The sequence below is a fragment of the Centroberyx affinis genome, unplaced genomic scaffold, assembly GCF_046629955.1.
Source record: "Centroberyx affinis isolate AG114_WGS23_722 - 3 ecotype Tasmania unplaced genomic scaffold, CSIRO-AGI_Caff_v1 ptg000126l_1, whole genome shotgun sequence".
In the NCBI taxonomy this organism is placed as follows: domain Eukaryota; kingdom Metazoa; phylum Chordata; class Actinopteri; order Beryciformes; family Berycidae; genus Centroberyx; species Centroberyx affinis.
The window spans coordinates 455,372-475,197 of NW_027278827.1; the positions used below are offsets into that span (position 1 = coordinate 455,372).

The window sequence follows — 19,826 nt, forward strand, 5'->3', positions numbered from 1 at the left end:
AAATCACCAAAGCAATTTATGGAGATGGAGCCTTGAACTCTGATCCCACTGATTTGAATGTGAATGTGTGATTCTTCTATGAAATCGTTGTGGGAGTTATTAGGTACATTTCCAATATGCAACAAGTGCTGTGTGGCTCCAGGGAAACTGAAGTACAGGAGTGCAGAAGGCTTTATATCTCCTCATCTCCGCAAGAGGGAGGAGCAACCTGACTCCACCACACACACAAAATGATGTTTGTTCCACACTGCCAAAGATATAGAAGTGTAGTAACATTATTTACTTTACACAAACGAAATAATGACCCTTGGTGGAGCTATAAGCTTTACTCTTGCCACACAGGCAACACAACATCCTTTCATACAAAATAAAAAGATGACACATACAAATAATAAATCACATCAGTTAATGTGGTTATTCTAATTAAACTGAAGAAGACACCTAAACAATCAAAACAAATGCTTTGTGCTAAGTCATCACTTATCTTTTAACAAACAAAATGACCCATTTTCTGGTTGAATGGAGACTGAATTGTGAATAATGAATTCTAATGACACAGCATTTCAAATCACACTCCGTTCATAACCGACTCACAACTCCCACTCCTGTCTTTATTCATCGTTACCAGTCAAACCAGTGTGTACGCGGCAAAATTGAGATTTGGATTGGCCGAGCATCAGCATAATACCAGACTGCAAATTTGAGGCCAGAAATAAACAAATGGCAGAACTGCGTAATAACGCAGATGGTGAAATCAGTTGCATTCCAAACTTTCTCATGCGGTGGCAGCTGTGACGCTGAGAGCATATTGTGCGAGATCTCTTTAAATTTGCATGGCGATGGAGATGAAATTAAAATCGCTCTGGGATCATTTAGGACAAAATTGCATTCATCAGCGCCTGTCTCGGCTCTTGTAGTTTCCTCTCTCGACGACATAACCATCAGTCTGGTTAACAGCTGTGAGTGGTACAACGAGAAGTCTGACTCCGTGATGCAAAGCACTTGTTTCAACTCAAGTCTTTCTGTAGACTCTTCGTCTCACACAAACAAAAAAAAAAAAAACAACCACATTGGCTTCCCCATGTGTTTCTGATCATTCAGGGCTTGACGTGACTGAGGAGTTCCTCTTTGTCCATCTGGTAGCGACTCTTCTTCCAGACGTCGCGGAGCTCCTGCAGGCTGGCGCCGATCTCTTTGCCCGAAGTGATGCCCAGCCTCCTCAGATCGTGGCCGCTGACGGGGAAGCGAGGGATGGACCATCTGCAGAGCTCAGCCAGCAGCTTGTCCTCCCCTTGGTACTTGAGCAGCTCGCACACTTTACTCTGGGAGTCCAATTCCCGACTCTGTAACGAAGATATGGTTTGAATTAAAAAAGGAAATCCACCCTGAGATACTCTTACGCTGTTAAATATCATCAATCTGTGATGTTCAATGCATTCCAGGAGATATTTTGTGATGAAGTGTTGTAATTTTTTTTTTCTGCATTGCATTCTGGTCTATTGAGCCTACTGTTGGTAGAGAAATTGGCATCTCTACTTCTTGTACAATGGATTTCTCTCTGGAAGACTGCTGAACGCAGCAATGTTGATGTTTTAGATAGCTGAAAACTTTCCGCTGTTAAACTCCATTGTAGCTGGGCTGGAAATATCTTGACATGACATCATGTCATCGATGTTTGGCCGGATATCCACAGGAAAAAGAAAAATATACCACCAAACACAGCAAAAGTTATTTCTTTCTTTTTTAACAGTGTAAAGTGTTGAAAGTGGGTTTTTCGTTTAATTCAAAGTAATGAAACCTCATGAAACTACTGCAGACAATGACTGGTTCCACTGGCATATAAAACAATAGATGCTATGAATAATCCTCTCCCACTAGAGCATGGGGGACACAGTGTGTGAATACTAATGCCTAAAAGCAAATAACTGCATTGTTCTGGCCAGCATCCCACTATAAATCTCTTCTGTCATTTTTTTTTTCTGTAAAACACACATTAACAATAGACAGCAGACTCACAAAACACACAGTGGCTGGAGGAGGCTCAGACTTACATCGATGATAAAGTCGGTGAAGGGCTTGAGGCTGTCTGGGTCCTCCTGGCTCTTGCGGAGCTCCCGCCTGTGTTTGACCAGGAACAGAGCCAGAGTCTTCTCCTCCCTGGACACCTTCAGCCTCACGTCCATCTTCTCCACCTCCTCGGGGCAGCGGAGCAGAGCGGCCAGGATGGTCATGGGCTTGGGAGAGTGGTCCTTAGCGCGCCGCCACACGTGCTTCATCGCCTCAACATCGCCATCTGGAGGCAAACCTGAGGAGGAGCAGGAGCAGGGACAGGCGGCATGAGCTGGACTGACATTTACTGTAGGCTACAAAAATGAAAGAAACTGGTGACTAAAAGTGTGTTTGAGAATATGCACTGTTTTTTTTCCAGATGCACAAGACAATCCTATATAATGCAGGGTGATTTGGATGTATTTTTAACAGAACTGTCAGATGAGTTGTTTTAGGTATGTGATCAAATTTGAAAATTACTGTTGGTTAAATAAAGTGCTTTTTTGTACACCTGTTGTACTTGGAAAATTAAACCAATTCTGATTCTGACAAAAGTGTCAATGAAATCAAATTTTTTTTTTTATTATGTAAAACCTGCTTATCTTGTGGGTTTTTTTTTTTCAACAGCTACTGAAAAAACACCTCACAGAATATCAATATTTGTAAAATACTGTAGCTAGTAATGATATTAGATAAATGTATTATGTTATTCTATCAGTAAGAATCACTACACTGATACCGTGATAGGCAAGTGAAAGAATGATTTTTTGGCTTGTTTAAAAGGTAGCCTATTTGCCAGAGCCAAAACAAGAAAATTAAACAAGACAAAAAAAAATAGATCTGGGCATAAAATTGTGTTTACAGGGAAGGTCTGCTGTCTTGCTTCTTGTTGCAATATGGCATTCCTTTGAGATTTAGGCAGGGACAGTTTTTCTTTCCACACACTGAATAAAAGGACAGAGGAAAATATCTTATGACTTGTATGGAGAGAGGCTGATAACTGGTTATGTGTTATATATATATATGTCGTTATTGATTTAGAATTACAATGCATTTGACTGATAGCGTTCACAGTGCCGTAGCTTTGCCTGTCTGACTGCATGTCATGTTGGTAGAGGGAACCCAATAAAGCAGACACTACTGTCCACTCAGTCATACACTCTGTATACCAAGTCAAGAGGCATCGCATCAACTCCCTCCCTCACCGATGTACTGGGCCAGTCCCAGGTTGTACATGAGCTCCAGCAGATGAGCGGCATGGCTGCCGACCACCATCTTCTTCAGTTCAACCCAGATGCGCTCTCCTGATATGGCTGCCAGGCCGCGGCCGTTCTCCCTGATGGCCTCCAGTGTGTCAGGCTCATGGTCGCCAGGCTCCAGCGCCACCCTGCCGTAGAACCTGGGTGAAAACAGAGAAAGCACAGAAAGGCATGTGGGAGATGAAGGATAAAGATGGGAGAGCAAAGAAAATATTGACTTCTGGCATAACTGTTCTTGTACTCAATAGGAGTATGTGCTGGTTGGCATTCCTGAAGTTGCTGAATAGTTAGTCATGGTCAGACTCAAAACACTTTCCATTCAACTAGATAATGAAGATTCTTTTTTTCTTTTCTGTTTTTCCATTCTGAAGGTTCTTACTTCCAGTTTATGAAGAAACTGAGAGCAGAGGCCCTGTCATTAACTGGATTGCTTTTCAGTGTATATTTTGAATTGAGTAAACTGAAAATGAGATGACCCCTACAATCTATAACAACATGTCAGCCTACCTGAAATACCGCAGTATTCTCAAGTAGTCCTCTTGTATCCGTTGCTCGGCGCTGCCAACAAACCGAACTTTACGGTTCTGCAGGTCTTCATATCCTTGGAAATAGTCATATAACATGCCATCAAGCCCTGCGAGGAAAACAAATGCACCAACAAAACATGGTGAGGAATTTTTGGCACAAGCGTGACAAACCAGGGAAATGTGACAGTGATAAATCGATAGGTAGTATCCAATTTCCATTTCATTCAGTGGACAGTAAATGCAGTGAGATACCTAAAAACATAGAGTTGATGGTGAGGTCTCTCCGCTCGGCGTCTTTCTGCCAGTCGGTGGTGAATTCAACCTCGGCGTGTCGTCCATCGGTCTGAACGTCCACTCGCAACGTGGTCACTTCAAAGTTCTCATTGTGTAGCTATGAAAGACAACAAACATATATTGCACATATTGCACTCATGACGTGACAGAAGAGGAAGCTTTCTGCTGTAATAAAATATCTAATATGCAGCCTCACCAGGCATTTATATGCTCATGAGTATACACTTGGTGGGTATTCTGTGCATTATGGCCTTTGCCCTCCTTTCTATCTGAGCCTCTTTCAGGCTGCACTTCTCGATACTGAATAAGACCAATACCAACACATACAGTATATTACCATAGCTATCCAAGATGCTGTAAGAGGCCAATAGATATATAAACAGAACCAAACTGTGAACCAAACCAGCTACCATCTGAATCATGAGCTTATAACAACAGATTATATACAGAACATACATATTGTTTTTTAAGAGGGTCATGTCATTGATTCTCTTTCAACAGTGATACTAAATAATAAAATAATAGAATACGATAGTGATTACTGATTTGTAATATGTTTTTCCTCTCTGCACACTCTTCTCCTCATCACATCATGTCAGCAAAGGAAGGAAAAACAAGTGGAAGTTTTTTAAACTGTAAAGTCAACAACATTTCTTTTAAGTTTACATTCAACAGAAAGTTAACATTCCTTCCACTTTTGTGGCACTTTTGTATTATCTGACCTTCCAAATATAATATTTAAAAAAAATAAATAAAAAAAAAGTAGTTTACTTCAGTTAGCAAAACTAGTCTTGAGGGAAACTTGGCTGTAGTTCATCCATAGTCCAGAAGCAGTGTATGGCTACATCATGCATGCTCAGCCAGGCCAGTATCACACTTGTGGGTAGCCTCTTACTCTAGCTGTAATGGTCCCGTGCTTCTCTCCTTTGTTGTTGATCATCCTGATCCCTGCAGCCTGGAAAATGCTTTTCATCTCCTCTGGTGTGGCGGTGGTGGCAAAGTCCACATCCTCTGGCCTCTTCCCAGACAGGAGGTCCCGCACAGCACCGCCCGCTATCCTCAGCTCATACTGATGCTTCTCAAACAGCTCTGGAAACATCACACACAGATTCAGTGGACTACTTTTGGTTGTTTTTCTCTGAGGATTTGGTAGCATTAGCATTAAGTTTGTATTCACTAAAACGCGAATCTGCGGACATATGACCATGTTGTGAACAAGCCATTAAGGCTAATGACGAATGTGAAAAATCTCACCTGCTAGTCCGTTCAGTCCATCCGTGAACAAGGACTGGAACTCACTGGTCTTCAACTGCATGGTAAAGAGACTTCTCCAAAACAAACCGGGTCTGCCAATCAGCTGAGGCCTCAATATTCTGCCCCACATCTATGCAAATAAAAAGGAAACCTGCTTGTTTATGTGTTTGCGTAGGTCAGTCTTTATCGGGCAAAATGTCACTGTAGTCATGCCTACGTGCCTTAGCAGCCCACATGGACCTGTCACATTGCTCACACACTGCCAGCAGAGAAGCAACATCGACAGAGCATTTCCTATCAACATATACATAACAAATATACTTCTAAGAACTGACCTGCAACAGAGTGCGAAGGTTTTAAGCCGATAAAAAGCAGCAATCACTCCATGATGTCCCTCAGTGAACTGCCATCGAGCATTGCAGGAAGTGCTATCATAACACTCAGTCATTGGCCAATAGGGTATGGATTCGTCATCGGAGGGCGGGGCTTCAGAGAGTAAGCCACTGCCTGAACGCAGTATAGGCCTACTCTATTATCGCGAGATTCCCCTCAGCTCAGTGATCTTCCGCTTTCTCTCTGCTGTCAGAGAGATTAGTAAACTGAACAGGACACAAATGGCTAAAGTAGAGTTGACGCCGCTAAGACCGTGGGACGATTTCTTCCCTGGTTCGGAAAGATTTGCCAAACCAGATTTGAAAGATTTGGCGAAATGGAACAACAGAGTGGTCAGCAACCTGCTTTATTATCAAACTAACTATTTGGCCATGGCCATCGTCGTTTTTCTTGTTGTGGGGTAAGTATGTTAGCCTTATGGTCCCACAGTAAGGCATCATTTTGTGTCCTGTCACCGAATGTTATTTAGTTTCCAAGTCGTTCGTCTGTCTTTTCTAATTTATTCACTTGTAACAGTGGTCCTCTCAGTGCAAATTCAGTATGTGGCTGTATGTATGTACTGTATGTCTGTTAAATGTTTGCATAGGAGGAGTGGCTTGCTATAAGTTACATGTTTGGTAATAAAATCAAGAGGATGTGAACTGCTCTCTATTCATGGGGAGAAGAGCTGTTTCAAGCTGTCTCTTGTCAGCATGCACCTTCATGGCAGATCATGCTAAAATAGAAAGATATTACCCCAGCTGTCACATCTGATGAGCTGTGTTGTGTTTGAGTGTGAACCTGGGAACCAAATTTAAGAAATGTAACCCCTGGGATCCCTGTGTCCCTGGGATCCAAGCAAATATAAACCTATTAGTACATCATGTGGGATGTTGGCAACACAGACTGAACAGCAGAGACAGGCCTGCAACCAATTTTGGGTCCTGACACATAGAGGTCAACATAGGCCTGAATTGATGAACCCCATTTTCAGTTTAAAGAGTTACCCTTTCATTTGGTAACTCTATACTGGGCAGATTATGCTTAGTTTAGGGGGGGAAAGATTAGCTTTCTCCTTTGGGAGGAATTCCTGGTTTAGTTGGCAGCTTTCTAAATCTTGGCCTAGTTTTCTAAAAATAGTAATGGCCAGTCATGGTCTACCACGTAGCTGTGATCACATATTGTTGCTATGGTCATGAAAGCCTCATAAGCCCGTTCTCCAGTCAGCTGCTGCATTGTAGATAGCAGACATATCAGAAAACAGCACCTTAATCAGCTGTCACTGTTCCCCTGACTAGGGGAAAGTCCAGTATAGGATATTTCCTCAAGGAGTCAATAATGACCCTAACAACAGTATTAGACTTTAACCATGGTCAACACATTCAAGGTTTGTCATGTTTCCCTATGTGGATGGACCTGCTGCATAATTACTTGGTTCATGAAAGCCTATAATGTTTCGCATCAGCATTTTCCAATATACCCGTGTCACATAGCTATATGCTAATAATTCCCTGTTGGTATTTTTCCATTGTTTACTCAGTCAAAAGCTGGAAAACAGTGTACTATTCTGGCTTTTTTGTACAGAAATGTTAATTTTGCTTACAGAGTCATTAAAGTTTTCGGACACACCAAACGATACCCATGTGGGAAGCTGCCATTTCTATACATCTGGGTCCAGTCATCTGAACGGGGGTCATGTTGTTGTAGAAACTGCATCTAACCACTAGGTGGAGGCAGTGACTATAGGAAACAAAGGACTTGTCTGGAGCAGCACTGAGCCCTGCTCTCAGCCGTCCTGTGCTGCTGCCCTGCAGGTTCCTGAACCCTCTGGGGATGTTCATGGCGATGGCCGTGGTGTCGAGCGTCTTCCTGGGTTCAGTGTGGGCCGGGGAGAACAAAGCTGCGATCAACAACTTCAAGAGGCAGAACCCCTCGGCGTTTGTGGTCGCTGTCATGGTCGCCAGCTACATGCTGATGTCTCTGCTGGGAGGCGTCATGGTCTTCATGACAGCGATCACTCTCCCTCTGGCCTGTAAGTAAGAAATGGAAATATTGAAAGGTCACATTTATATGGCACTGGGAAGAAGACTTTAATTTCCCAAATGACATATCCATCATTTGAAATGAGTTGATAGCTATTCCTACAGTATATTTCTGGCATAAAAGTCATCATAGAATACAGTTGAAGTTATTATCTGGCTAAAGACCCTTGCTTGCATAATAACATTTTTCAGACTGTAATCATCTGTGCATTTGAAGTATTGTGAAATGTACTTCAGGCAATGTAGTTCTTCCCAAATGAATGAAACATGTTCTGGAACGAAACCCCTTCAGATTCTCAAACAGTGATGTTCTCCTAGTTTGACTCTTGACAAGGCTGTACGGCTTTAATTTTGCACTTTCAGATTGCCAGATGAAGAGATTCAAAACAGCAATAACAATCGCTTCCCCCATCTGTCTCTGCGTTTCAGTGATATCTGCGCACGCTTCGTTCCGCCTCCGCAACATGAAGAACAAACTGGAGAACAAGATGGAGAGCGCCGGGCTGAAGAGGTCACCTATGGGCCTTCTGCTGGAAGCGCTGGGGCAGCAGGAAGAGAACTTGCAAAAGATCCAGAGCTTCCTGGAGGGAAAACTAAAGGAGTGATGGGAAAGACACACACACACAGATGCACCCATGGCCCCATCTTTTGTTTTCTTTTTAGGTGTTACAGACTTCACTTGAATGATGAGGAGCAGTACTTGTAGTTAGTCATTTTAAACCTCTTAAAGTATATTATACATGCAGTGTTTTCACATGTGTGTGTGTGTGAGTGACAAGTGTGTCATCCGAAGGGCTTTATCTTTTCCTCAGGGTATTTGTCACTCCACCCCAGAACCTGTCGGGGCACTTCTGTGAAAACGTGATGAGGACATCTTGCTGCCTCACATCACTGCTATGCAATGTGTCAGTGTCCCTGTGCAACGTAACTGGAGAAACCTTCCCGCATGAAATGACTTACTGACAACATGTTTGTACTTTTTATGACTATTTGTATCGACCTGAAAATATGAAGCGCAGCCACGACTCCAAAGATGAAGGTCACTTGATTTTAAAAGAGCTGCACGACTTAAAGTCAATGCTGCACGGAGGAATGAGCAATTATGCTCTTATTTAAAGAGTACTCAGCTTTAAAATGTTTTGTATGCTTACTCTGGAATGTACAGATGCACACCGACAACATAATGTGAAAATGATGTTTCATTGGGAAAGCAGGGTTACTGTATATTCCGAGCGTCTCATTATAAGGGCAGGCGTGCTGTTTGTGTATTCAAATTAGCTGGGTTCCACAAAACCTAAAGGTGTTTAATCTGCATCTCAGAAACAGTCATCAGTCTTGCCAGTGTTATGCTGAACTGAAGTCGTGAAACCAATGCGAGCTTTGTTTTCGGCAAAGATTAAAAAAGTGCACACTCGACACACATCACTGCCAAGATGCTTTTAAAGGCTCTAAAGTGTTTCAAGTTTGCCCTTTTGGATAATATGTTTCTCCTCGTAAAATGTAACAGTTTGCTTAACTGCGTAATTGAATACAAAGCAGCCAACCTTTTCTAAATGTGAATAAAAAGACCCAAACAAAAGAGAGCGGGCCTTGCTTTGTCCTGATGTATGAAATAAGATGCATGGCTTAACATTCTGAGGCGGACCGCTGTGTAAATGTTTGAAGGGGGACTTCAAAGGAGTGTGAGGTCTTAACCCGTGTCCATCAGTATTCCCCCTGCACCTCTGAGTGTGTTATCTCGACAGTGGCCCCCCTGGGTGATGGATTGGCTAACTTTGCTTCCCTCTCCACTTGTCCCAATGCTAATCAATGGGCTGCAGTAGATTATAGTGGGGGAAAGCTGAGCGCTGCACAGTGACGGAGCGGATTCATCTGCAGTCAGTCACCTCCAAACCCGAGTTAGTCGCTGTGTCAGCTGCCTCTGTTTTTTTTTTTTTTTTTTTATACTGGATTCCATTTGAAATTGACTGCAGATAACGAGAATGCATCTGGAAGATAATACTCTGTTATTCGGCTTTAAGTGGCAGCATGTGGGGAGAGGGGACAAGATGACTTTAAGAATGACGGTCAGTTAAAAGAGCAGCACTCGTAAAATCATTGCTTTAATCAAAATAAACACATTATTCACATTTTAAACCTTTGCTTGCAACATTACAAAAAGCCATCTGTGCTTTTGAAAAATTGCTTTTCAGGTAGCATCTTTTCTGAAAGGCACGCATGGCATTTTGGAATGACCCCCCCCCCCCCCCTTCAAATAGAGTGGTTGTGAGAGAGAGAAAGCAAAGCCACGCTCCCTGATGACCTCTGCATACTCAGGTGTAATAGTATGCCAGGGGCTCTCTCTCTCTCTCTCTCTCTCTCTCTCTCTCTGTTTAAAGTTGGTCTTGAGCTGCAGGGCTTTTCTCTCTGTGCTGCAGAGGTGTGATTTATGCCCTATCCCGCCGTGCCTCCTCCTCACCCACATTGTGCAACCTGCTGGAGCGTACACAACAAGCACTGCTGGTGATAAACTCAAGTAAAGTCACGTCTGCAAGGGCACAGAGGAGGCCCTTGTTCTCGCTCCTCCTCGCAGCTGCTGTGGAAGGATCCTCACCAGCAAAACACGTGTCACCCCAACAGGTGTGCGTGTGTGTGTGTGTGTGTGTGCCTTTGGTGTTTCTCCTTCTCCGCAAACAACACGCATGTAATCCTGCAAGAGGAAACGGTTTTACAGTGTTCAAAACAACACTTATCCTTTTGAGGTGTGCTTTTTTTCTGAGTGAATCATCAATATGCAACGACGCACTTGTAATTTGGGGACGACCATAATTGCTCCAAATCGTAGTGCGCTGTGAGGCAGCAGAAGTGAGCGCAACACAGAAAAACACACTGCTGGTTTTGCGCAAGCCGCTCTCTCTCTGTGTGTGTGCAGGGTTTTGAACTGCAACATCTGCCTCTTGTTTTCATTGTTTCGACAGCACCATCGGCATGAAATGGGGATTAATCTAGCACAGGGCAATATGCAAGTCTGCTCAGTCAGGCACACTTCAACGGCAGGCTGCCTGTGTGTTGATCCATCACCCCCCTCCCTGCCCCACGCTCCTCCTCCTCCTCCCCACTCCCAAGCACTCTTGGCTTGCCTGAGAGGCTTTGGCTGGCTAAGCTGGTTAGCTAGCCTCATCACTCAAACAGTCTGTCATCCAGCAGATCCGGCTGCTTGGACCTACACTACAGCTGATCATGTAACACATTAATGATGACCCACCACGACCTTAGCGGTCTGTTGTAGCCTCATCAGAGCACTTCAACCCTCTCTGCTGGCCGGATGGACCCCTGCATTGCTTTTTTTTTTTTTTTTTGCTCCTTGAGGGAAGGTTATCCATATTATCCCATGAACAAGGCTCAAGTGCATGTGACTGGCCCGCTAATCCCCCCCCTCACAATTTGTCAGAGTCATTACTCCCTGGCTAGAGGTAGAATGTGCTGATCCCAGGGAAGCTATGTGGCCCACTAACATGATTTATTGTTGCTTTAACCTGAGCTAGGTTGAGCTGCGAGGGGGTGGGGTGGGGGGTTAGCTGTTCATGTTTGACACCTATCTGCTCTCGACATCAGGGGGGTTTTGTTTGTGGCGTGTAGACGCAGGGAAAGTACATAGGAGCCCATTGTTTATGTTGCCGAGTGTCAGCTGGAACAGCCTCCCCTGATGTCTGGCTGCAGCTGGTGTAGAGCAAAGAGGCAGGGAGACAGAGGGAGACAGCTGGATACAAAACACTCTCTCTCTCTGTCTCTCTCTCTCTGCCTGGGGTAAACTCAAGGAGCTGGAACCCTGCGAGACCCCCCCTGAGCTCACTCAAGTCAAGAAGCAGAACACGGAGCAGCACTACTAGCCAAGTAAAGCTGGTGAACTGTGGCCTTTATAAGAGGCACCCGGTGCTGGATGAAGTGGTAGGATGCACTTGGGGAGGGAAGGGAAACGAGGTGAAGGGTCGTAGGCTGATCTACAGGGGAGCGGAGGCCCAATACATGTGTGCAACAGACTAACTACATGGACGCCTACGGAGCGGGCTTAGTGCTGTAAACACTGGCTTGTCATTCACGGGGAGGACAGAAGAAGAAGTTATTGCCACTAGTGGGTGTGTCAGGTTTTAAAGACTGGTTGGGTTGGTTTATGGCTTAAGCAGACAGAAAACCAGCCTGACAACACAGCGGTGGGAAAAGAGAGCAACATGACAGAGCTGAGTGTTTCAAGAAGCAGGATTAGACAGAACAATTAAAAACATCATGAACATCTAAGTTTTGGTTCATAAGTAGCTCTCATCATGACTGATTGCCATTCCATAACATAATATTCAAGTTAATTTACAGACTCGAAACAAAATCATCAAAATGTAGCCAATTCTTCAGTTATCTTGCTAACTGTATAATCCTGCTTCCTTGAATGCACCCCAGATAAATTGTTTACAAACCATTTATATTTGGAAAATGCAATTATGCATTTCAGTTGACCAAGACCACCATCCTTAGACAACGTGACAAAGCATTTTCTTCAGAGCCATCAAATTTAAATGGGACTTGAAGCTATTCAAGCATTTTCCTAAGCCCTGTAAGTGGGGAAAATCATTGTACTTTCTTCAAACCCCATTTCACTAATTGAATTGGCTGAGCAGACATTAAATTAATTACCTAATTTAATGGATTTGGGTTTAAATCCTGTTTTTTCCTGAACTCAGTGGGATGGGATTTTTCCCGTAGATTAAATTTCCCTTGGATGCTTCAAAGGCTCTCGTAAAACAAATATAAGCAACAAACCAACAAATTTATTCAAATGCTGATTTTTTTTTAATTCAAACAAATGCAATTATACAAATTACTAAGAACCAGCTTAACAAAAATTGTGTACTATATATTACATGCTTTTTCAAATACATAAAAAGGCTCCAAAAAAAATGACAAAACCAATGTATTTACAATACCAACATGTACATACAGCTTCTCTGGAGAGAAATTGGGAGCACCAGTCCATGGTTTCCAGCATGGATACAATAAGCTTAAAAAAACTGTAATTTCTGTCTTTCTGCAATGACCAATGAGATGTGGCTTTAATGTATTAAAAAAATCTGTAATATCAAAGATGGTGAAATACTCAAATGGTGTCACAAAAGTATTTGGCTGAACTGTATTATAATTACTGAGACTGAGAAAAGTCCAATACTTAATAAATGACTGCTGCAAATTTGAATGACAAACAATAGTACACAAAGCAGTGCATTAGTTACAAGCAATGCTACGACATAATTGGATCTGCCAACTGGAGAACGTTTCAGCAGGTAGCCATCTTTGGACCCATTTTTAATGAGTCCAATCCTTCATTTCAATGACGTCCTATGAATCCTCGACAGATCCTTCATAGTTACAGTGTTCGTACATGTGTATATGTGGCAGAAGAGGATGAGTCATTCTCGTTTGTTCGGCTCAGTATCCTACTTTAGGGACGGTCCTAGTCCTTGGCTTTGCAAAGTCAGTATCTGTACAGAGCAACACTGAGCAAGTTTAGGAGCTGAGAGTCCCCATTCCCTTTGGCTATATCACACAGTCACAGCAGCTCTTCCCTGGAACAAGTTCAGTGCACAACACAAGTGCCATCACCACACACACTCGCAATCTAGCAATCCGGCACGTGTAGATGCCCTGTGGGGTTTCTTTAGGATTCACACGAGGATCCAGGTCAGTTTGGCAGCTGCGTCGAAGAGAACCCAAAATGCAAAGACGGGCTGAATTCCACAGAAGTAGTTCCTTGATTCTTTGGATCCCCCTTTCCAGAAAAACAGGTAAGTGCAGTCTAAGGCACAATGACAACTTCTCAAAGTGAAAATGTCACACGTTATGATGGCAGGTTGGCAGCTAAACTATTGTTCCTGGTTTTGAGTTCTCGTGCCAGTAAATCTGTTCCTCTGGATCCAAGTTACTGTCCGTTGGGCTGCTGATGTGTGAGTCCATTTGGTTGACATCTATGTAGGATCTGTAATGAACACACAGGATTCAAACACATTAGACGGGTGGCAAACAGAATGTAGCTGCTGACTCACTGAACAAGAGGTTAGAATGAATTAACCCTGGGCTGTCAAATACAATGCCTCTTCCATCTTGAGATATTGTGACCCTAGGTCAGGAGCTGAACTCAATAGAGAAAGTAAAAAACATTCATGTACTGCTCCGTGTGTTTCAGGCAGGTTCATGTTAATCACAGTTGTGGTAAAAATGTTAAGGAGCAGTTGACCTCTCTCAGATGAGGGTAGACCCAGGGTCAAAACATTCTCACCTAACAGAACAGAGCAGATGCACACACACACACACGCACACAGCGTTCATATACTAAAATGTTCAGGGGTCACATTTTCCCTCTGCCACAGAAGTGCTCTCCCACCACCACAGGACACCCGGAGAAATTAAGCAAAAATCAGAAAGGAAAGAAAATTGGAAATTAAATGATTTTGAGCTTTCTTTCAACCCCTGCGACATACAAAAGGACACATCACCATCACCATCGTATCCATGTGGGGTAATTTCATGTTTTGGTCTCTCACCCTTTCTTTTGTGCTGTGCCTTTGATTATTGGGGGGGAGGAGGGGGTTAATTGTTCTGGTCAGTAGCATAGGCAACAGCACCACACCTCTCTAATGGCCCTGCAGGGTGCGCCATCCTATCACAGCTCCGCCACTCAAACTCTGGGGGACATCTGTGCATGAGAGGGGCAAAGGTCAAGGGTGAATGGCAGCACATGGGCGGGGTGCCTCTAAAAGGGCCAAGGAAAAAGGCAGGCAGCAAAGGAAAACAAATAATCTCAGTGGTAAAGGCACACTGTAGAGAAATGTGACCGCTGGATGATAATATGGCAGTTGGAAGGAGAAATAGGGCAGCCATGATGTGCAACAGTTGTAACAAGCCATGCAGTTACCTGATCATACATGACGAGGAACGATCAGACAAAGAGCGCAAAGTGCAGAGCTCACTTCAAAACATCAGCAAGCAGGCTATGAAGTCACGCTGCGGACAAACTGGCAAGAGCAAACCCACAGGCTCTGGCCATTGCCGTTTACTTACTATGGCGGGCTACCCTTAGCAAAGGACACCTTACTGAGCCTGTGCCCTCTGGAGGGTTGCGGCTGCCCGGGGCCGGAGGCCACCCGCCTGGCTCGACAGCCAGGGGAGGAGGAAGAGGAGGGAAAGGAGGAGGAGAGCAGGGAGGAGGTGGAGGAGGAAGCGGAGGAGGAAGAACTAGCAGGGAAAAAGGCACAGCGCCTCTGGCCATCAGGGCTGTACCAGGAGCCCTTAAAAAGCTGGGAGGCGCCGTATCTATAAGAGAGCAGGGGCCGGTGGACAGTTAAGGAGGAGAGGAGAACCACACTTAAGCTCTGTGGAAGAACTGAGTGTTGGCTGCACAGATCCTATAATCCCTATGCTGAACCAGGCAGCCATGTTAAGTAGGTGGAGAGCAGACTCAGACTCCACAAACATCCATTTCATAACTTAAAGGGCAAAGCAATAGAAAAGATAACATTGGCTACACATTAGTCCAAAGTATTGCTGTGTGTAGGGATAACACAACCAAAGAGCAGCTTATATTTTCTGCAACCATTCATTCTAGGTAATTAAAAACTAGCGCTTAACTCTGGGGATAAGGAGGATCAGGGAGTGGCTAATTGGATAAGGTGCTGAGTTGAGGCCAAGTTTTTTTTTTCTCACCTGTTGTGGGCAGGGTGGCTGTATTGAGCTGTATTGTAAGAGTAGGACTGCGGCGCATGCATTGGCATGTCGTATTCTACCATACCACCGCCCGTGTGGCCGTGCCAGTTCCCAGTAGAGGCTGAGGATACTGAAAAAAACGAAAAGCAGAAAAAAAAGATTCAGGGCTTAACAATTGACCCACTTGTATGTAAAACTAGCATATTCCATTCTGAACAGATGTAGTACAAAATACCACACTATGGCTTTCAAAGTCAACTGCATGAACTGGAACACCAGCAGTTAGGCATTCAGCAGAGAATTGACTGTAATACACAGTGCAGTAGGCTAACCTGATGAGTAGGAGACGGTCCTGTTGTTGTGGCAGTAGGGCGCAGGCAAGGTCTGATAGCCTAAGCTCTGCTGGGAGCCTCTGTCGTAGTCGTAGTCGTACGCTCCCTGCTTGTGCCCAGTGTTGCGGTGGTACCAGCCTCTCAAGTGTTCGGCCACTAAAGCCTTCTGGATGTTCTTGGTCACCTGCTCGTTGCTTCGGGGCACCGGACGGTTCCTGGGTGGCCGCAGCGTGGCGTACGGGTTCTGCGACATGCTGTCCATCTCGTCATTACCGTAGCGGCCGTACATATCCTGGCTGTGATAGGCCGTCGGTGTCGGGTGGTAGGACGGGTTGACGTTATAGTGTCCCTCCATCTCGTTGTCGTACATGTAGACTCCGTTGGCGTAAGGCTCCGGTTCCGTGTAGCTGGGATAGCCCGTCACATAGTAGGCCGTCGTGGTGGGCCGGGCCCGAGGCTGGTAGGCGTAGCAGCGGGCGTCCGGCTGGGCCAGGTTGGGCATGCTACCCGTGTTGGCGTACATGTCCTTCCTGTGGCGGCCACGGGCTCTGCGTCGGTGGGTGTGGTTACCGGGGGCGCTGTACTCCACGCTGGATTGGCTCGTGTAGGAAGAGCCGTCGTCAAGGACTTCTGTGCTGTTGCTGCGTCGAGCTGGGGAGAGGGGGAAGGCCGGTGCAGGGGGTTCGGTCTCCGTCAGGAACTGAGACTGGGACTCCAGGCTCCCGCTCCGCTGGCGGAAATGTTGTGGGCCATCCTCTGACCTGTAAGTGGAAAACACCATTACTATATCAGTCCGTCACTGCCATCAGTGGCATGTTATATATTAAATAAGAAACTAAATACCAAAATGAAAACACTTATTTATAGAATAGTTGGGTTTTAATTCAGATGTATCAGCAAAACACACACACACACACACACACACATTTGGTGTTAATTTCAACAAATCTGTGTGTAGTAGTGTACTAGTTTGGGACAACACACCTACTTTTCAACAAAACATGTTAATTACATCATGTGTTGCCTCAACATGCTTTGTTATTAACATAGCTTGTGTTGAAAAGTAACAGCAATGTGTGTTTTCCCAAACTAGAGCTTTGTAAGAGAGCACAGTCGAGTTTTGAACAGCACAATGGGTGTTTAATTGGCTCTCAGAGCTGGTGACGAGGCAGATGTTCAAGTGTGTGTGTGTGTGTGTGTGTAAACAAACATGCAGATGGGTCAATCTCTGAGGCTGTACCTGAGCTGGGTGCTGCTGTAGGCGTTGCGGGTGAGGAGGGGGGTGGGGGGCATGCTGCGTGCGTCACGTGGCTGACGGGAGGCCGGTTTGTATGGGCTGCTGTGGCTCGATAAGGCGTTGCGGTGATTGTAGTGGAGCGATTCCTGGACTTGGCCATAATTTAATCTGGAACACAGATAAGAACAATGCTTTCAGAGCGTTCACTTCTTCAGGGTAGAGCCTTTCATCAAGATAAACACCACTCCCCTCTTCCCCTCTCCTCGCCTGCTCTCGCAAATGCAGAAAAGAAAAACATAACAAGCCTCTGTTTTCCTTGCATGCAGCATTCTAGTCATTGCTTACACCTGAATGACTGAATGTCATTTCATAGCTCATTGATCTTTCTCTTCATGCAACAGCAAACAAATATCATTACAGCAACCCTGACTGTTTAAAATGAGTTTAAATCCCTGCATCACAGGGCAACATATCACCCATATAATTTTGTAAACATTCATGCCGTAGTTGCCATTTAAACAAAGTTTCCAGAGCAACTTTCCTGTTTCCCTTTTTCTCCCCCCCTCCTCGGCTTGGGATTGTTGTCTGCTCCTTAACAGGCAGCAACATGCTCGTTCCCATCTATTTTTAAAGCCGGCGCGTTTGGGCTGATAAGAGGGAGATTGTGGGGAGGCAGGAGAAAGAGGGAGGAGGTGACTGGCAGGAATGTAGCCCTGGTTCTCCTCTACAGGTCTGTACTAGTTACTTGCTCTGGGCCTCCCCCAACAAAAAAACAACAGTCAGAATTCACATTGGGAATTAAAAAGTATTGACATGTTCCATGGGTGTCTGAGCCCACTGCCTACCTGCTGTCTGTGTTCTGGTCATTGGCAGAGGCCCGTCTGTCATGATGGTAGTGGATGTCCAGAGTGTCTGCATGGTGGGGTCTGGGGGAGTACTGGACTGACCGCGACCGCTGCCTCTGGGAACTGAGCTCATCGTCTGTGGGAAAAAGCCATGGCTCAGTTAAAACTAATTCTGTAATGCAGATATGGGGAGGAGGGAGTAAACACATGCATGGAGCGTGAGTACTCCTGAGACTCTGCAGCACTCACCATCATCCAGCGTGAGGCTGTCAGACAGAGAGCTGAGCTCTGAAGGGTTGACATCATCTGATAACAGAGGAGAGAAACTGGTGTGACACAAGTGACACTGGCTATTTACTCAATTTACACTTGATAAGAATTCATGTCCTGAGGTTTTCCCTTTGACTTTCAGACCAGCACAGATAAGATGCTGCAGGAATACAGGCATTGATTCCTCTGAAAGCTAAGTGTAGCTCAAATCATGTTTTCTCTGTAGTTGTTTGTGTGCTGAAAAGGCTCCTTGTACCTGCTATGATCAGTGAGGCTCTTTGCGTGGGTTTCTTCCCTGTCTTGATCCTATAGGCGTTGATCTCCTCCTCAATCTCCTGCAGCTTCCTCATTGCATCCAGACAGTTGTTTCTCCTCTTTTTTTTGACCGTCTTACAGAGGTCGCCCTCGCCGGCTAGCTTCATAGCTGCCTCCACGATCTTCTGCTGCAGGGCAAACCTGCTCTCCAGGTTTCTCAGGTGGGGGTCCTGAAGAGAAATGCACAACACATACAGTTAACGGGGGATTTTCCTGAGGCAAGAACTGACCCTGGCAATGGCAGCAAACCATAACAACTTCCAAGTTAAAAAACAGAATCTGGAATTTATTTGACCAACTCAAGAATATGTGAATATATATATCTATATATCTAATAATATATCTTGAAGTAATTGACTTACAGATAGAAAACACAAATTTGAAAACTTTCAGAACCAATCATAACCACAAAAAAATACAATAAAATAAAAAAAAGTCTGTTTTACTCTAATGTATGCAAACATTATGCATTATAAGCAAACTTTTGCCAGCCTCAGAATACATGTAAAACTCAACTGTCACATATTTTAATCCTCATTTGAAAAAGGTAAAAAATGATCTTCAATGCAATAACTCTATGCAAACAAATGCAGTAGTGTGGGAACAGTGTTGCGACATGCTACAATTACATAATTACATATTGGGCCTTTGTTATTGAAAATTATATATCATAGAAATATAGCACAATAAAATAAACAACTAAAATCAGGCCAAGCACCCTGTAACAGCTACACTAACCTTGTCATAAGGGAAAAGGTCGTCCAGCTTGAAGGCTGTTCCCATACGCCGTCGTACATGTGGGGCCTTTTCACCCGTGGCCAAGGGATACTCTTTAGGCAACCTGCCTGTAAGCTCCTGCAAACAAGAACAAATGAAGGGTTTCATTCAAAAATGCTGTATGTCCATTTTGGAAAAGCGTTGCTTCCTGAAATTCATCAAGTAATATTTGATATTTCTGTCCTCAAAAAATTTATACTAAACCATTATGTGCCTAACTTTCATGCCAGCAGCCAATATGGGAGAGTGGGTGTCATTTTTTAAAAATGGTGGCTATCTCATTTTGGAACGAAACTCTTCAAATAGTCAACTGAGATTTTGCACGCCTTCAAATTTCATTTCAAAACAATGGAAAGTCAGTCAGGGGCACTCACGGCTTCTCTCATGCAGATTTTCTTCAGTTCTTCCAGTTTCTGAGTCAGTGTGTCTTGAAGATCCTTCTCTTTCTTTTTCAGCTCAGCAATCTTTTCTTTCTTCTGCTCCTCACTGACTTCGGAGTCAGCAGAACCTGTAATAGCCACACATCTG

At 44.4% G+C, this 19,826-nt stretch overlaps 3 protein-coding genes across 6 annotated transcripts in view; 1 reads left to right on the forward strand and 2 right to left on the reverse strand.

Moving 5' to 3' along the window:
* Positions 1 to 316: 316 nt before the first annotated feature.
* trnt1 (tRNA nucleotidyl transferase, CCA-adding, 1) lies at positions 317 to 5,799 on the reverse strand. Its single transcript, XM_071529520.1, has 8 exons — positions 5,719 to 5,799; positions 5,384 to 5,513; positions 5,025 to 5,218; positions 4,088 to 4,226; positions 3,816 to 3,942; positions 3,255 to 3,448; positions 2,052 to 2,305; positions 317 to 1,343 (listed from the first exon to the last, which is right to left on the reverse strand). The coding sequence occupies exons 2-8, from the start codon at positions 5,511 to 5,513 to the stop codon at positions 1,098 to 1,100; spliced, it is 1,284 nt and encodes a 427-aa protein (XP_071385621.1). The 5' UTR covers positions 5,719 to 5,799; the 3' UTR covers positions 317 to 1,097.
* Positions 5,800 to 5,972: 173 nt separating this feature from the next.
* arl6ip5a (ADP-ribosylation factor-like 6 interacting protein 5a) lies at positions 5,973 to 9,362 on the forward strand. The gene is made up of 3 exons (XM_071529474.1): positions 5,973 to 6,176; positions 7,570 to 7,787; positions 8,227 to 9,362. The coding sequence occupies exons 1-3, from the start codon at positions 5,998 to 6,000 to the stop codon at positions 8,400 to 8,402; spliced, it is 573 nt and encodes a 190-aa protein (XP_071385575.1). The 5' UTR covers positions 5,973 to 5,997; the 3' UTR covers positions 8,403 to 9,362.
* A 3,256-nt stretch (positions 9,363 to 12,618) lies between these two features.
* Positions 12,619 to 19,826, reverse strand: part of frmd4ba (FERM domain containing 4Ba) — a 45,479-nt gene continuing 38,271 nt past the window's right edge. For 2 of the 4 annotated variants that reach the window (XM_071529444.1, XM_071529459.1), the window contains exons 15-23: positions 19,673 to 19,806; positions 19,260 to 19,376; positions 18,463 to 18,691; positions 18,186 to 18,242; positions 17,937 to 18,072; positions 17,095 to 17,259; positions 15,855 to 16,615; positions 15,523 to 15,652; positions 12,619 to 13,798 (exon numbers count right to left, since the gene is read on the reverse strand). In XM_071529444.1, coding sequence (XP_071385545.1) covers positions 13,681 to 13,798; positions 15,523 to 15,652; positions 15,855 to 16,615; positions 17,095 to 17,259; positions 17,937 to 18,072; positions 18,186 to 18,242; positions 18,463 to 18,691; positions 19,260 to 19,376; positions 19,673 to 19,806 — 1,847 coding nt within the window. In that variant the 3' untranslated portion in view covers positions 12,619 to 13,680. Of the gene's footprint in view, positions 13,799 to 14,525; positions 15,133 to 15,522; positions 15,653 to 15,854; positions 16,616 to 17,094; positions 17,260 to 17,936; positions 18,073 to 18,185; positions 18,243 to 18,462; positions 18,692 to 19,259; positions 19,377 to 19,672; positions 19,807 to 19,826 lie in introns of those variants that run through there. The other 2 variants (XM_071529450.1, XM_071529436.1) reach the window with 2 other exon arrangements.

Bases quoted from the DNA above. Each gene is read 5' to 3' on its own strand.
- trnt1 (XM_071529520.1), bottom strand. From the start codon at position 5,513: ATGTGGGGCAGAATATTGAGGCCTCAGCTGATTGGCAGACCCGGTTTG. The intron at 5,219-5,383 runs GTGAGATTTTTC...TGATGTTTCCAG, and splicing joins TGGACTGAACGGACTAGCAG to AGCTGTTTGAGAAGCATCAG. The intron at 3,449-3,815 runs GTAGGCTGACAT...GTTTTCACCCAG, and splicing joins AGAATACTGCGGTATTTCAG to GTTCTACGGCAGGGTGGCGC.
- arl6ip5a (XM_071529474.1), top strand. From the start codon at position 5,998: ATGGCTAAAGTAGAGTTGACGCCGCTAAGACCGTGGGACGATTTCTTC. The intron at 6,177-7,569 runs GTAAGTATGTTA...GCTGCCCTGCAG, and splicing joins GTCGTTTTTCTTGTTGTGGG to GTTCCTGAACCCTCTGGGGA. The intron at 7,788-8,226 runs GTAAGTAAGAAA...TCTGCGTTTCAG, and splicing joins GATCACTCTCCCTCTGGCCT to TGATATCTGCGCACGCTTCG.